The sequence below is a fragment of the Scyliorhinus torazame genome, chromosome 8, assembly GCF_047496885.1.
Source record: "Scyliorhinus torazame isolate Kashiwa2021f chromosome 8, sScyTor2.1, whole genome shotgun sequence".
Lineage (NCBI taxonomy): Eukaryota > Metazoa > Chordata > Chondrichthyes > Carcharhiniformes > Scyliorhinidae > Scyliorhinus > Scyliorhinus torazame.
Window position 1 is genome coordinate 143,070,571 of NC_092714.1, and position 17,580 is coordinate 143,088,150.

Below are 17,580 nucleotides of genomic sequence, written 5' to 3' on the forward strand. Positions count from 1 at the left end.
CCTCTTAACTAGCCCATTCAGGCCCCTCACATTCCAAGTTATCAGCCGGATTGGGGTGCTCCCCCTGTTGCTCTTTCTAGCTTTAGTCTATTTGCTCTGTTTAGGTCACCTTTGCTCATGAGTCGCCAGGTATCTTTATGATACCGCCACGTGGTTCAAGTTCAGGTTATGATTAATAACACAGCACACCGCTTAGTAAGGATTAAAACAACGGTCATTTATTATATACAACAAGCAATATTAATACCCTAATACTACCATTTATATAATAAACCTATCACTACTGGCCAATACTTAGCTTAGGAAGAGCCCACCAGGTCAGGGAAACAAATGGCTTGTCCAATCAAATCTGGCCCGCGGGATTCAAAAGGCTGCTACAGGTCGGTGGCTAGGTGTCTCTACCGGATAGCGATCGCTGGATTCAACTTACTGCTGCCGGTGGCTGGTCTTGCGAAGGTCTCGAGCAGGCGAAGATGAGAGAGAGAGAGATCTGAACTTGGACCTTTACTTTTATAGGGCCCAGGGGCTTCCCGCCTCCCGGGGCGGCCCTTGACCCTGAGTCCCAAGTGATTGGATTCTGTCCCCAGTCTCTGGGGTCGATGTGTCCAATGGTGAGGCGATTCCTTGATCGGGGGGTGGTCGCTCACCTGTCTTTGTTTCGGCCACTGCAGGCGCCGACAGGTCTGGCCCGGTATTCAATTGCTAATATGTTGCAATTGTTCCCGGGGATAGCCGATTTAACTGTGGATGTCTGAGTAGATTAGGTGTAAACAGTCCTGAATGAAACTGCGGATACCTGGGTTGATGGGCTGTTGATAGCCCTGAGTATCGATCTGGGCTACGTTCCCAGAGCTGAAGCTGCAAACCTGTCTGCAGCTGCCTGCTTGTGTCTTCTTAGCTGCTTTTCCCAGCAGTCTTTCGGGTTAGCCGTTTTAAACTGGGTTTTGGCCAGATTAATCGGACGCAGACATTTTACATAGCTACCCCCCCCCCCCCCCCCCCCCCCCCCGCCGACTAGCCATCTCCTTTTCTAAGCCAGTCCAGCGCCCGCGCCCTCCTGCACTCTCCAGTCCCCCAGACGGGGCCCCCCCGCCCCGACCACCTTTTCTGTTTCCAGTTCCCCATCGGCGAATGCAGCAACAACCGTATTTCCCCCACCCCTCCCCCCACCCCCTCCGCTAGATCCGTATCTAGCTCTTTTGCTCCCCCCATAACGCTCCTGTAAGTCAGCTGACTCCTGCTGACCCCGGTCCTCCCCCGCCGTCCATTGACCCTCCCGTGTGGGAATCCCCCCTCCCCAGCAATCAGTGTGCTCTCCTCCACCCCCCCCCCCCCACCCCCGTCCTTCCCTAGCGCGGGAAAAAGCCTGCGCTTTCCTGAGCCGGCCCCGCCCCCTCTGGCGCCGCTCCTGTTGCGGCCTATCCCAATTCCCCCATCCCCGGGCTTCCCCTCCCTCCAGCACTGGCACCCACACTCTCTCTCAGTCTCCCCCTCAGATCTCTTCCCCCATCCCCATCCATCACCCAACCCGTGGAACATTCCCTACGCATAGTTAAAACCCTGTATACAACCGACATCCCCCCCCCACAACCACAAACCCTCAGTTTGAGTCCAACTTTTCAGTTTGTATAAAGGTCCAAGCCTCAGGCGTTTCGAAGTAGTGGCGTCGATCCTGAAATGCGACCCACAATCGCGCTGGCTGCAGCATTCCGAACCTCACCCCCCTTCCGATGGAGCACCGCCTTGGCCCGATTAAAACCAGCTCTCTTCTTTGCCACCTCTGCACTCCAGTCCTGGTAGATTTGGATCTCCGTATTCTCCCACCTGCTGCTCTGCTCTTTCTTGGCCCATCTCAAGAACACTCTCTATCCACGAAACGGTAAAACCTCGCCACTACTGCCCTTGGCGGCTCGTTGGCCTTGGGTCTCCGCGCCAAGACCCGATGAGCCCCTTCTAGCTCCAGGGGACTCGGAGAGGCCCCCGCACCCATCAGCGAGTTGAGCATCGTGCTCACATATGCCCCGGCATCGGCCCCCTCCACTCCTTCAGGGAGACCCAGAATCCGAAGATTCTTCTTCCTCGACCTGTTCTCCAGGTCCTCGAAACTTTCCGCACACCTCTTGTGCAGCGCCTCGTGTGCCTCCATCCTCACCGCCAGGCCCAAGATCTCATTCTCGTTCTCCGTGGCTTTTTCCCGCACCTCCCGGATCGCCGCCGCTTGGGCCTTCTGGGTCTCCACTAACCCCTCGATCGCCGTCAGCATTGGCGCCAGCACCTCTTTCTTCAGCTCCTCAAAGCAGCGCCTGAGAAACTCCTGCTGCTCCGGTCCCATGCCGCTTGATCTCCGCCTGCCGCCATCTTGTTTTTTCTTCCTCGCACTTTTCGCTGCTCCAAAAACGCTTTTTTGACCGCTCCGCTCCTGGTCCAATCCATATACTATGGGGGGTGGACCTTGCTATCCCCTTCCCACACTGGAAGTCGTCAAAAAATTGCCGTTGGGGCTTCTCTGGAGAGCCCAAAAGTCCGTTTTAGCGGGAGCCGCCGAATGTGCAGCTTAGCTGCGCATAGCCGCAACCGGAAGTCCGGGGTTCTACAATTCATGGGCGTTATTCATTATGCACTTTCAAGAATTGGATAACATCAAACATTAGTGGGGGGGGGGGGGCGGAGGTGTTGGGAGGGTTTGGGGTAGGGGGACTGTATGTGTTAATGGTGACTATGGGTGATTCCTGATTCCTTTTTGTTGTTTGTTTATGTTAACATGCGGGCAGTTGTTTGGGGGTTGGTGGGAGGATGGGATTGTTGTTGTTGATATGGGGATTGACATTATATTTGTTACTGCTTTTTGTTTATTTTTGGTGGGAGCAAATTTGGGAGAAAATGTGAAAAAGGAGAATAAAAATATTTTTCAAAGAAATAGTGGCATCGAGGATAAGAGCAAGGAGGTTATGCTGAACTTGTGTAAGGCACTAGTTAGATGTTAGCTGGGGTTTTATGTACAGTTTTGGAAGCCACACAATGGGAAAGATGTGAACGCATTGGAGAGAGTGCGGAAGAGGTTAACAAGAATGGTTCCAGGGTTGAGATACTTCAGTTATAAGGATAGATTGGACAAGTTTTGGACTGTTCTCCTTGGAGAGAAAAAAACCTAAGAAAAGATTTGATAGAGATGTTCAAAATCATGAGGGGGCTGGACAAAGCAGATCGGAAGAAACTGTTCCCACTTGTAAAAGGATCGAGAACGAGTGCAGATATAAAGCAATTTGCAAAAAAAGCAAATGCACTGTGAGAAAAAGTTTTTTCATACAGTGAGTGATTCGGGTCCGGAAAGCACTGCCTGGAAGTGTGCTGGAGGTAGGTTCATTCAAGACAGCATGAGATGATTATTTGAATAGAAACAATGGTAAGGGTTATGGGGAAAAGGCAGGAAAAAGGCCCTAAGTCATAATAATTTGGGGAGCGGGTGCAGACACGGTGTGCTGGATGGTATCTTCTGCAATATTTCTGTAATTGTGTGAAACATTAATAAGTTCTCCCTGACAGCTGACATTCATGACCTAATGCTCTTGCCCCAAAGATTATCCCGAGCAGTAATAGGGGTAATGAAAATGCATGAGGGGTCCCAATATTACATGAGATGTTGTTACACCATCCTTCTCAATCATGTGTGCCGGCTTAATATCTCTTTTGGAATCTTTCTCAACTCAATTAGTAAGCTGACTGTATTTGCCATAAAACACACAGAGCATGATTCTCCTGAATTCTAAGTTTCGCCGCCAGGGGGAATCGGGAGTGTATCACACTGGCACTGGGAGCGTTGCTCCGGTGCCATTCAATGGCACCTTTTTTGGAGGTGTCGGGCTTTCCGCTGGCCTTGAGAGAGCGAAGGCTAAACTCGCTGACAGGTCCCACTCCTCAGAGATTGGGGTGACGTTTTTAAAGATCTCAGAATAATCCTGTAGCCACCCTCCCCAATCGATGACAAGGTACCCCCTCAATTGCTGGCAAGCCAGCCCCTCCGGATTGCCTGCAAGGGCCCCCCCTCAAGTGAGTGACACTGTTATGTACTCGCAAAATGTTCCCCCTAAAGGAACCCCCCCCCTCTTCAGCCACCCCCGCCCTCAAGTCCCCATTTCAAGCCCCACCGCTTGGCAGTGCCAACAGAGTGCCTTGGATTCTGAGGTGGGCAAGGGGGTGATCACCAATTCTACATTTGCCTTCAGGGAGCTGAGGGGGGGTCCCTCAGGGGAGGTGAGGTTTGGTGGGACGTGGGCTGGGCTGGAGAGACTCAGGTCAGGGGTCTTTCCTAGGATGTATGTCATGTGACAGGTCTTCCTCTGTAAGTTTGAAGACCATTAAACAGTCTTTCAGCGTGCCAAGTTTTTGTTTAAAGTCTGCCCTCTGGTGTGTTGGAACCCTTTGATGCCTCTCCCAGCAGGTCAAGTTCAAAGATCTGTCAGAATAAAATGAAAGTTTTCTCGCTGTAGCCTTAAAACCTTTAAACTCTCTCCAGGATGCCAATATTAATGATCTGTCAAATGAAAGTAAAGATCTTGCCTTTAATGTGCTGGAAACCTTTGAAGTGCTTTTTCACAGCCAATTTCATTCCCCTTTAAATTTTCATGCCTCTGTACATACATAGAAGCCTGGAAACTTTGAACTGCATTGTTTACATTCAATTTCACAGTCCGTTACCTTTTACAAGCCTCTTGATTGACAGGTCCAGTTATTTCAAAGGAGTGATTATCATTGTTTTTATAGCACTTCACACCAGGGTCCCAGGTTCGATTCCCAGTCTGTGCGGAGTTTGCACATTCTCCCCGTGTCTGCGTGGGTTTCCTCCGGGTGCTCCGGTTTCCTCCCACAGGCCCCGAAAGACGTGCTGTTAGATGAATTGGACATTCTGAATTCTCCGTCTGTGGACTCGAACAGGCGCTGAAATGTGGCGACTAGGGACTTTTCACAGTAACTTCATTGCAGTGTTAATGTAAGCCTACTTGTGAGAATAAGATTATTATTATTATAGCAGGAGTCCATTAACTCTGAAGTGCTTCATCTTTTTGGGAGATGTTCTTTCTAACCACAGTTTTTTTGAAGAGGCTGTCTCATTTTTCCGAAGAGCTTCCTAGAAAGACCAGGTGCTCTGTCTGAGTGCTGCTCCCATACCTGGTCTTTCTGGAAAAAAATTAAAGGGGAATTAAATTGATTGTGAAGAAAGCACTTCAAAGGTTTCCAACACATTAAAGGCAAGACGTTTCCTGTCATCTGACAGATCATTGATACTGACATGCTGTAAGAGAGTTTAAAGGTTTTAAGGCTACAGAGAGGAGGTTTTCACCTTCTTTAGGCAGATCTTTAAACTTGATATGCTGGGAGAGACACCAAAGAGCTCCAACACATCAGAGGGAAGACTTATAACTACAACTTGAAACGCTGAAGTACAGTTTAATGATTTTCAAAGCTACAGAGGGAAGACCTGTCACCCGACCCCCATCCCAGGAAAGACCCCTGACCTGAGCCCGTCCAGCCCAGCACAAGCCCCCACCAAACCCCCACATCCCCTGAAGAACCCCCGGGCACCCTGAAGGCAAGTACAGAGAGAGTACTCAACCCCTTGCCCCCTTTCCCCCCAGAGTGCAAGGCGCCAGGTCCCTGCTTTTCAGACTTTGCATTAATTCACACCAGTGTGACTCCCAGTGGGAGGGCAGGACCTAGGCATCCCAGGAGGCCGGTGAATCAGGCTTCCTACCCGATAATCGCATTTAAATTGATGTAAAGTTGTTTGCATATTCTTCTCAACATCTACGGAATTCTACCCTATTTTCATCAGTGCCAGGGGTCTTCTCTGACAGTCAAATTACAATACATTTGAGTATAGTTATAAAGTGATTTAAGTAAAGACTGATTTTGATAATGTATGAAAACGCTAATACCTACCTGATTGCATTATCTACAGGCTGTTTTCTGGCAACCAAGCTCAATTGATGATATCAGATTAAACAAAGAAATCCACCTTTATGTAAATGCATCAAATATTGAAGAGGTGAAAAATCAACTGGCTACAGCAACCATCATACAAAGGTATGCCAAACATGATTTTTATTATGATTCAGGTGTCACAGATAGAATACAGTGCTAAACATATTGAAAAACCCTTCGGTAGTGCAGCCGTTGCTCATGTATGAGGATAGGCAGTGAGTACTAGCAACCAAAGTTGACTTTTGTACTCACCGAGCATTCACACAGCTTTCAGCAGGAGTCATTGGATGGCGATCAATAGTGGGACCACAAATGTTTTTCCTCTCCCCTTTAACCCAGTGTGCTGAGTTCCAATTGTGACCCAGTTGGTCCATTTGACTCACATTCACACTGGATTTACCAAATAATCCATGAGGGGAGCTCTGACAGCATTTTCCACATTGCGAGCCCCTGACATTTAAAACTTTCCCCTTCTGTGCTTTTTGCTAATTTTGTTTGGCTGATCATTTACTTTTCAGCAAGCTTGTTTGTCCAAATTACCAGCATAATTATCATTTTTAGGGTATTGATTGAGGACGTTCAGCAGCTCATAAAGAAACAAAAACACACAAACGAGGCTTTACGGCCTCGAGGTTTGTTTTCGTATTATGAAAGGTATCATCCACTGGAGGAGGTAAGAACTTTTAAAGTAGCTTTTATTTCAAGTTTATACAAATATGTTAAGAGAAGGAACATAGCAACATAGGAGTAGGAATAGGCCTTTCAGACTCGCAAGCCTGCACCACCATTCAGCGTGATCATGATTGATCATCTATCTACCTCTATGCTATTTTCCCACACTATCCCCATATTCCTTGGTGTCATTAGTACCTAAAAATCTAGCGACCTCCATCTTGAACAGAATCACTCGGCCTCCACAGCCCTCTTGGGCAAAGAATTCCAAAGATTCACGACCCTTTGAGTGAAGAAGATCCTCCTCATCTCATTCTTAAATGACTTGCCCCTTATTCGGAGCCTGTGTCCCTTGGTAAATGTAATATCTCCAAATTTGCAGATGACACAAAGCTGGGTGGGAGGGTGAGCTCTGAGGATGATGCAGAAATGCTTCAGTGTGATTTGGACAAGGTGAGTAAGTGGGCAAATGCGTGGCAGACGCAGTACAATGTGGACAAAGTGAGGTTATCCACTTTGGTAGCAAAAACAGGAAGGCAGATTATCAGAATGGCTATTGATTGAGAGGGGAATATGCAATGAGAATTGGGTGTCCTTGTACACCAGTCATTGAAAGTAAGCATGCAGGTGCAGCAGGTGGTAAAGAAAGCAGATGGTACGTTGGCCTCATAGAGAGAGGATTTGAGTACAAGAACAGAGATGTCTTGCTGCAATGATACAGGGCCTTGGTGAGACCAGACCTGGAATATTATGTGCAGTTTTGGTCTCCTTATCTGAGGAAAGATGTTCTTGCTATAGAGGGAGTTCAGCGAATGTTTACCAAGCTGGTTCCTGGGATGGCGGGACTGATGTACGAGGAGAGATTGAATCGCTTAGGATTGTATTCACTGGAGTTTAGAAGAATGAGGATGGCTGTCATAGAAATCTATAAAATTCTAACAGGACTAGACAGGATGAATGCAGGTAGGATGTTCCCGATAGTGGGGGAGTCCAGAACCAGGAGTCAAAGTCTGAGGATACGGGGTAAACCATTAAGGACTGACATGAGGAGAAATTTCTTCACCCAGAGAGTGGTGAGCCTGTGGAATTCATTACCACAGAAAGCAGATGAGGCCAAACTATTGTATGTTTTCAAGAAGGAGTTAGACATAGCACTTGGGGCTAAAGGGATCAAAGGATATGGGGGGAAAGCAGGAATAGGTTATTGAGTTGGATGATCAGCCATGATCATAATGAATGGCGGGGAAGGCCCGAAGAGCTGAATGGCCTATGCCTGCTCCCATTTTCTATGGTTCTAGTCTCCCCAGCTAGAGGATACATTCTTTCTGCATCTATCCATGTCTAGTCCCATTAAGAATTTTGTAAGTTTCAATGAGATCCCCTTGCATTCATCGAAACCCTCGAGAATGCATGCCCAGTCTCCTCAATCACTCCTCATAGGTTACCACCACATGCTCAAGGAGCAATTAGGGATGGGCAATAAAAAAGCGGGCCAACAGCCTGTGAAATAATTTTTAAAATGCAATAAGTGGAGTTTTCTCAGGTATCCATGTTGGGGCCTCAGCTGTTAACAAAATATAAATACATTGGATGAAGGAATAGAGAGTTATATTTCCTGAATTTGAAGATGACACTAAGTTTGTAATTTGTGTTGATGGAAACAGGAATTTACAAAGGGCCATAGGCAAATTAAGTGAGAGGGCAAAACCATGGAGTTCAATGAGTGTAGCGTGCGGTCATCTACTTTTGATCCGAGAAAGACGAATGGCTAGTGCACAGGAACATCAAGTAATCAAAAAGGTGAAAGGAATGTTGCCCATTATTTCAAAGGGGTTAGAATAAACAAGCAAGCAAAATATGCCTCAACTGTTGGTCAGATCCTGGACTGCATCCAGGTTTGGCAACAAATCGCAAGAAAGTTAATTGGCCTCTGATTGGGTGTCGGATAGATTTATGAGAATGGTATCAGGGTTTAAAGGTTTCAATTATGAGAATAGACTGCTTAAAATTGCTTTGTATCCCCTTGAACTTAAGACAGTCAATGGGTGGTGAAGGTCTTTAAAAGGATAAAGGTAACCAGACACGGGTAGTCAGGTTGAAGATGTTTGTTTTTGAATTGAAGGCTTATGATATACGTACCATGTCTCTGTAAATAAAAGCTTGCAAAGGCTAAGCTCCAGATCTCTCCTCCAACATCTAGCTCTTTGAGTTCTAATGGGGATAGCAGCAAAGAGAGATGGACATCCTAACACATTCTACACTGAAACAGAGAGGCAAACAATAGCAATCTCGTGATCGAATGTCACTTGAAAGCTGAACTCATGTAATTTTCCTCCACCCAATTTACAGATTACAGTTCAAGGTACAAATTGGCTACATTACAGCACATATTGTACACCATTGAGTAAACCAATCGACGAGTGAAGTGAGGAGCTACAATGCCTTCTCAAGAAACACCCCATAATGTGACTGATCCCTCAAATTCCTTTATCTCTACCCGCACTCCCTCAGACAATGGCAATTCCACAAACATGGAGTCAAATCTTGCCCACAACTGAGTCACCAAGATTATGGAAGCACAATATTTAATCTCAAGGTGTGTCTACAGCGTGTTTGGACTTATGGGATTCCTAACGGGCATCCTCATCCTCATCATTTATGCTAGAAACTACAGAAAGAAAAGGACACCTGAGTATTAACCTTGTTATGATAGCTTGTGGTTAATGTAAACAGTTTGATACAGTCTAGTTGGAGATGGGCATTGACTGGCACTTGACTTGTGTGGTGCGAATGCTACTTGCCACTTATCAGTCCAAACCTTTGTCCAGGTCTTGCTGCGTATGGACACCAAATCTTCAGATACCTCCAGGGGTCCATAAGTTTAAAGTAGCCACTAATAAATCCAATGGGAAATTCAGGAGAAACCGCTTTGTTCAGCGAGCAGCGAGAATATTGAACTCCCTATCACAAAGCTTCTATAAATATATAAAGAGGAAGAGAGTAGCTAAAGTAAATGTTGGCCCTTTAGAGGACAATACTAGTGAGGTAATAATGGGGAACACGGAAGAGGATAATAAAAAATTTCCAGAAACTTCAGTTAATGCAGAGGATCTTGGTGCAATAACCATCACTAAGGAGACGGTATTGAATAAACTAATGGGACTAAAGGCAGATACGCCTCTGGGACCTGATTGCCTGCACCCTCGAGTATTAAGGGAGGTGGCAGCAGAAATAGTGAATGCAATGGTTATGATATTTCAAAATTTCCTGGATTCTGTAAGAGTCCTGGTGGATTGGAAACATGCTAATGTGACGCCACTATTCAAAAAGGGAGAGAGGCAAAAAATAGGAAACTATAGACCGGCTAGCTTGACCTCTGTGGTGGGGACGTTATTGGAATCAATCAGTAAGGAGGAGATGACTGAACATTTGGAAGGACAAAGCTCAATCCACCATTGTCATCATGGTTTTATGAAGGGTAAGTCATGCTTGACAAACTTGCTTGCGTTCTTTGACGATGTAACCAGCAAGGTGGATAATGGGGAACCAAGTATGTGTGATATATCTAGACTTCCAGAAGGCATTTGACTGATCCAGAAGGTGATACCACAGGGGATTAGGGGTAGAGTACTAGATTGAATTGAGGATTGGCTGACTGGCAGAAACCAGAGGGTCTGGAGAGACAGGTCCTTCTCTTGCTAGTGAACTGTAACAAGTGAAGTGCCGCAGGGGTCAGTCCTCGGACCTCAACTGTTTACAATCTATATAAATGATCTGCAAGCAGGGACAGAATGTAATGTAGCAAAATTTGCAGATGATGCTAAACTAGGTGGAGCAGCAGGCAGTGAAGAGGAAATAAAGAGTTTATAGATGGACATAGATAGGCTCGGAGAATGAGTCAAAATTTGACAGATGGAGTTTAATGTGGATAAGTGTGAGGTTATCCATTTTGGACGAAAAAATAGAAAGGCAAATTATTATCTAAATGGAAAGCAGATTGAAAATGCGTCTGGTTAGAGGGATCTGGGTGCCTTTGTTCATGAATCATAAAAAGTCAGTTTACAGGTACAGCATGTAATCAAAAAGGCAAATGGAATGTTTGCGTTTATTGCAAAAGGACCGGGGTATAAAAATAGAGAAGTGCTGTTACAATTGTATAGGGTGTTGGTGAGACCACGGGCGAAATTCTCCCCCAACGGCGCGATGTCCGCCGACTGGCGCCAAAGACGGCGCCAATCAGACGGGCATCGCGCCGGCCCAAAGGTGCAGAATGCTCCGCATCTTTGGCGGCCTAGCCCCAACATTGAGGGGCTAGGCCGACGCCGGAGGGATTTCCGCCCCGCCAGCTGGCGGAAATGGCGTTTGTTGCCCCGCCAGCCGGCGCGGAAATGCGGCGAATGCGCGGGAGCGTCAGCGGCCGCTGACAGTTTCCCGGCGCATGCGCGGGAACGTCAGCGGCCGCTGAACGTTTCCCGCGCATGCGCAGTGGGGTGAGTCTCTTCCGCCTCCGCCATGGTGGAGACCGTGGCGGAGGCGGAAGGGAAAGAGTGCCCCCACGGCACAGGACCGCCCGCGGATCGGTGGGCCCCGATCGCGGGCCAGGACACCGTGGGGGCACCCCCCGGGGTCAAATCGCCCCGCGCCCCCCCCCAGGACCCCGGAGCCCGCCCACGCCGCCTGGTCCCGCCGGTAAATACCAGGTTTGATTTACGCCGGCGGGACAGGCAATTTCTGGGCGGGACTTCGGCCCATCCGGGCCGAAGAATTGAACGGGGGGTCCCGCCAACCGGCGCGGCCCGATTCCCGCCCCCGCCCAATCTCCGGTACCGGAGACTTCGGCGGGGGCGGGATTCACGGCGGCCAACGGCCATTCTCCGACCTGGCGGGGGGATCGGAGAATGACGCCCCACATCTGGGGCGTCATTCTCCGACCCCCCAGAGGGTCGGAGAATGGCCGTTGGCCGCCGTGAATCCCGCCCCCGCCCCCGCCGAAGTCTCCGAAGGGAGAAAAGTCGGCGGGGCGTTAATGGCGCCGCTGCCGCGGAGAATGTCACGGGTCTGCGCAAGGCAGCCGATTTTCGGCCTGCCGATATTCTCCCTCCCGGATGGGCCGAAGTCCCGTCGACGTGATGACCGTTCACGTCGACGTGAATCAAATCTCCTTTTCATCGGCGTGACCCGGTGCTCCAGGCTCATGCCGACCAGCGAGGAGGTGAGTGACGGCCTGGGGGGTTGGCTCTGGGCAGGAAATGGCGTGGCCGCAGACTGATTGCGTGAGGAGAGGTGTGTCTCGGCTTGTGTGTGTGTGTGTGCGGCGGGGGGAGGGGGGGTGGTTAGAGTAGGCTGGGCTCTGGGGGAGTGCCGGGAGGGGGTCCGTGCCGGGGTGGAGGTTGGGGGTTGGGGGGGTCCGTGCTGGGGTGGAGGTTGGGGGTTGGAGGGGGTCCGTGCCGGGGTGGAGGTTGGGGGTTGGGGGGGGTCCGTGCCGGGGTGGAGGTTGGGGGTTGGGGGGGGTCCGTGCTGGGGTGGAGGTTGGGGGTTGGGGGGGGTCCGTGCCGGGGTGGAGGTTCGGGGTTGGGGGGGGTCCGTGCCGGGATGGAGGTTGGGGGTTGGGGGGGGTCCGTGCCGGGGTGGAGGTTGGGGGTTGGGGGGGGGTTCGTGCCGGGGTGGAGGTTGGGGGGGTCCGTGCCGGGGTGGAGGTTGGGGGTTGGGGGGGGTCCGTGCCGGGGTGGAGGTTGGGGGTTGGGGGGGGTCCGTGCTGGGGTGGAGGTTGGGGAGGGGGTCCGTGCCGGGGTGGAGGTTGGGGGTTGGGGGGGGGTCCGTGCTGGGGTGGAGGTTGGGGGTTGGGGGGGGTCCGTGCTGGGGTGGAGGTTGGGGAGGGGGTCCGTGCTGGCATGGAGGTTGGGGAGGGGGTCCGTGCTGGGGTGGATGTTGGGGAGGGGGTCCGTGCTGGGGTGGAGGTTGGGGAGGGGGTCCATGCCGAGGAGGGTGATGGGAGGGCAAATGAGTTGGTCCACCTGGCCAGGTGCCAGTCTCCAACAGTTGGACCCATGCGGTCCATGCCACCTGGCTGGGGGGAGGAGGGGATATGGGCAATGATGACATGTCGTCGTTCCCCTCCCCCCCACCAGGCCGTCATGTTTTCAGATCATCCAGCGATGTTGGCCGCCGTGTTGGCAGCCGCTCATGTCTATGTTGCCCTGGATGAGGAGGAGGAGGAGGAGGAGGAGGAGGAGGAGCGTGCCAGAGATGCGGCGCAGGCTGCCGCAGAGGGGCAGGCGGCAGCCGCCCAGGCTGGAGGGACACCTGACTGACAGGACGAGGAGGGGGAGGAGGACGTCGTGGCCCCACGGCAACGGAGGCACCCCCAACCTCCACCTGCTGGCACACCTGTCACCGCGTGGCACTGGCGGGGGACACCCTCTCCCCGTGTCCGTCAAGGTTACGGTGGCCCTGAACTTTTATGCAACGGGGTCATTCCAGGCACCGAGTGGGGACCTGTCCGGCATATCGCAGACATCGGTGCACCGGTGCATCCGGGCAGTGACAGATGCCCTTTATGCCATGGCGCACCGCTACATCCGCTTCCCCGTGGACCGGGCCAACCAAGGTGCCCGGGCCGTGGGCTTCTCTGCCGTGGCCGGGTTCCCCATGGTCCAGGGCGCGATCGATGGGATGCACGTCACCGTGCGGCCACCTGCAGATAACAGGGCCGTGTTCACTAATAGGAAGGGGACCTATTCGATGAACGTACAGGTGGTCTGCGACCACCGCATGATGATCCTGCACGTCTGCGCCCGTCACCCAGGCAGTGTACACGACTCATTCGTGTTGGCGCGGTCATCCATCCCCGGCATGTACGAGGGACGCCATCCCCGGCTGAGGGGCTGGTTGCTGGGCGACAGGGGCTACCCATTGCGATCGTGGCTGATGACGCCTATACGGAGGCCACGCAATGAGGCGGAGAACCGCTACAATGATGCCCATGTAGCGACAAGGGGAGTGGTCGAGAGGTGCTTTGGCGTGCTGAAGATGCGTTTCAGGTGCCTGGACCTCTCTGGGGGCGCCCTCCAGTATCGGTCAGATAGGGTCGGCCGCATCATTGTGGTGTGCTGCGTCCTGCACAACATAGCCCAGCAGAGGGGCGATGTGCCGCAGGCAGAGGAGGGCGGAGTGGAGGAGCAGCAGGAAGAGGCACAGTCCTCCCCAGATGAGGGGGATGGGGGCAATGGTCAGGGCAGACGGGGTAGACACAGGCGGGTGGCTGTCCACCGTTACCGGCTGGCCCAGCGGGCACGGGACAGACTGATAGACGCCCGCTTCACTGACTAGCTGGGCGTGGGAATCGGGTAGTATGGCCACAGACCGCACACCATGGCAACAGCCGACCACCCACACCCCCCACCCATCCACCCACCCAGCACCCTCACCCCCCTCCCCAACCCCACACACCCCACCCGCATGCACACCACCACCCCCCCCCAATTGCCGATCCACCGGCGGCACAACGGGCCGGGCTCACCCAGTTGCGGGTGGACGCGTGTCTATCGCAGGCCATGGAGGATGATGACAACCCGCCCTGCGATGAACTCCTGGCTCTACATCGTTGGACTATGTCTGACCCATGGCCACAGTACCACCATCCACCCGGACCATCCCTGCATGCGGCTGTGACACTGCAGCGCACGGTCCCGTCCTCTGCCCGGGGGATGTTGTTGGCGGCCCAGGGAAAAGGGGGCAGACTCACCTGGGGCTGAGGTAAGACCACCCGTCACACACACACTTGCGCTCAACGTACATGACACGCCCGCACACTTTGGACAGAGCACAAAGGCAGCTTCGGTAGGTGTAACATTGACTTTAATAACCAAAGGAGTTCATGCACGTGCCCTAGCCCCTAAAACTCATCTGTGCCCTGCACCCGTGCCAACTTACTCAGTGTCTAATTGTTTGGCCTTACGGGCCCTTTGACTACGTCTACGTGGTTCCCCAGACGGTACAGCAGAACTGGAGGTGGACTCCTGTGATTCCTGCCCTCTGACACTGGATCCCTTTGGCGGCCGTTTCCTGGGGCGTCCTGGCCTAGATGGGCCAGGCTGCGGCCCGGGCGACTGGGATGGCGAGCTGCCAGCCTGTCCTGCCCGTTGCCCACCCGATGCACCTGGGACGGAAGGGGGGGAGTCCGAGGTGTCGCGGTGTACCGGGACCTCCCCTACAGAGGGAGCCGGGACGGACCACACCACCTCCTCCTCCCTCGGGGTGCCCGATGGCCCCCAGGCCTCTACATGGTGGGGGATGCGAACGGACTGGCCATCCGACGCCCCCCCGACATCTGGCGCTGCCAGTCCTGGAGGCCCGTGCTGGTATCGACAGGGGTCTGCAGGTTTGCAGCCATGGAGCCCAGGGTGTTGGCCAACCCTGTCTGTGACAGTGCGACGCCGGCTCGCACATGGCCACTGGCGCCGATGCCCTCAGCGATGGCCTGCTGAGACTGGGCCATGGCCTGCAGAGACTGGGCCATGGCCTGCTGAGACTGGGCCATGGCCTGCAGAGACTGGGCTATGGCGTTGAGCGCCTCTGCCATCTGGCGCTGGCACTGGCTCATGGCCTCCTGTGAGAGGGCAGCCATTTCCTGGGCCACAGACGCCGCCTGCCCGGAAGGCCCCAGGCCTCGCAAACCGTTCCCCATGTCTGACACCGTCGCAACCATTGCCTCCACCGCGGACGCCACCCGTGCGGTGTCAGCCTGGGTGGCACGCATGACCGGGACCACTCCCAGCTCCTGGACGCGGGTGGACTCCTCCACCTGCGACCGCAGCCGCCGCAAGCCGCCCGTCACCCTCTTCGCTCGTCTCCGGGTCGGTGGTTGCATCGGATCTATGTGTGGGTGTGGTAACTGCAGGAACCCGGGATCCATCTGGGTGGCAGATGTTCGCTTGGCCTGGGCTGCCCTCCGACCGCCCGGTCCCTCTGCTGCTCCTACCTCCACCTGCTGTACCGGGACGGCTGTGTTGTGCGCACCAGTGAGTGTACCAGACGCCTCATCATTAAAGTGCCCAACCGTGGTGAGTGTTTCTGCGATGGTGGAGGATGTTGGTGACAGCAGTGGCGTTGTGTCGTGCTCTTCGTCCCACTCTGACTCCATGGCACTTTGGGGTGGGGGTTCGTCTCCACCCATCCACTCTGAGTCACTGTCCGGTATTTCGTCTTCCCGGGTAGGGGTGTCCTGGGTAGCGCTGTCCCGGGTAGGGGTGTCCTGGGTAGTGCTGTCCCGGGTAGGGGTGTCCTGGGTAGTGGTGTCCTGGGTAGTGGTGTCCTGGGTAGTGGTGTCCTGGGTAGTGGTGTCCTGGCTCGGATGTGACGGGGGCCTGTGGCTGCCCCCCTCATCGCTGGGTGGTCGCTCCCGCACGTGACGGGGGTGTCGTCTCCCTGTTGCTCCAGGTCTCTCCGTCTCCTGTGGTGTGCGAGGGGCATCCTGCGGGCGTCGCACGCTGGAGGGTGCGGGTCTCTCCGTCTCCCGTGGTCTCCGAGGGTCATCCTGCGGGTGTCGCATGCTGGAGGGTCCGGGTCTCTCCGTCTCCCGTGGTGTGCGAGGGGCATCCTGCGGGCGTCGCATGCTGGAGGGTGCGGGTCTCTCCGTCTCCTGTGGTCTCCGAGGGGCATCCTGCGGGTGGTGTGCTTCTGCGGGGATGGGTGCCTGGACGTTTGGTCCTGCGATACACAATGAAGCATGCATGGTTAGACATCAGGCAGTGATCAGGTGATACGGGGGAGGGGGATATAGGAGAGGGGGGATATGGGGACGGGCTGTCGGTGGCTCACTTGCTGGTGGGCTCCCGACCTCTGCATCAGCAACCTCCCGGTCCTCAGGTCCGCCAGCCAGTTCCAGGGTCCTTTCCTCGTGTACGGTCAGTGGCCTCTCATCAGCGGGCCCTCCTCCAGTCCTCACATGCTCCCTATTGTTGTGTGCGCGCTTCTCCTGTGGGGGGGGGGGCTGGTGGCAGGGGTAAAAGGCAACAGCGTTAGGCAGGTATATGAATGCATGCCATCGGTTGCGCGTGCATTGCAGAGGTTAAGGTTAGGGCTGGATTCACTTGGGGATATGGGGGATATGTGGGATATGGGGGAGGGGGGATATGGGGGGATATGGGGGAGGGGGGATATGGGGGATATGGGGGAAGGGGGATATGGGGGATATGGGGGATATGGGGAGGGGGGATATGGGGGAGGGGGGATATGGGGGATATGGGGGAGGGGGATATGGGGGAGGGGGGATATGGGGGAGGGGGGATATGGGGGAGGGGGGATATGGGGGAGGGGGGATATGGGGGAGGGGGGATATGGGGGATATGGGGGAGGGGGATATGGGGGATATGGGGGAGGGGGGATATGGGGGATATGGGGGAGGGGGATATGGGGGATATGGGGGAGGGGGGATATGGGGGAGGGGGGATATGGGGAGGGGGGATATGGGGGAGGCTCACCCTGCGTGCTCTGACGAGGTCGTTCACCTTCTTGTGGCACTGGGTGCCTGTCCGTGGTGTCAGGGCCACAGCGGTGACGGCCTCTGCCACTTCCCTCCACAGACGCCGGCTGTGGCGTGGGGCAACTCTGCGGCCGTGCCCGGGATACAGGGCCTCCCTCCTCTGCTCCACCGCGTCCAGGAGCGCCTCCACATCGCGTGACTCGAACCTCGGGGCTGAGCGACGGCCAGCCATCCAGTCGGGTGTTGCGGTCGGGTGCTCCGGTCGGGTGGGGGGGAGCTGCGCGGCCTTCTGAGCCGTCACACCGTGCAGCGCGTATGACGCTGCACGGCGTGAACCACTGCGCAAGCGCGGATCCCGTTACGTCGCTGCTAGCCCATTTCGGGCCGGAGACTATCGTCCCATTTTTATGACGTGACGCAAGTGGGATTTGCGCCGTTTTTTGTGC

The 17,580-nt window shown here is 53.9% G+C and overlaps 1 protein-coding gene across 2 annotated transcripts in view; it reads left to right on the forward strand.

Annotated features, from left to right (window-relative positions):
- The window catches only part of cpb2 (carboxypeptidase B2 (plasma)), a 145,523-nt gene that overhangs the window by 47,667 nt on the left and 80,276 nt on the right, over nucleotides 1-17,580 (forward strand). For both annotated transcript variants that reach the window (XM_072514299.1, XM_072514300.1), the window contains exons 3-4: nucleotides 5,957-6,081; nucleotides 6,541-6,652. In XM_072514299.1, the coding sequence (XP_072370400.1) occupies nucleotides 5,957-6,081; nucleotides 6,541-6,652 (237 nt within the window). The remainder of the gene's footprint in view (nucleotides 1-5,956; nucleotides 6,082-6,540; nucleotides 6,653-17,580) is intronic.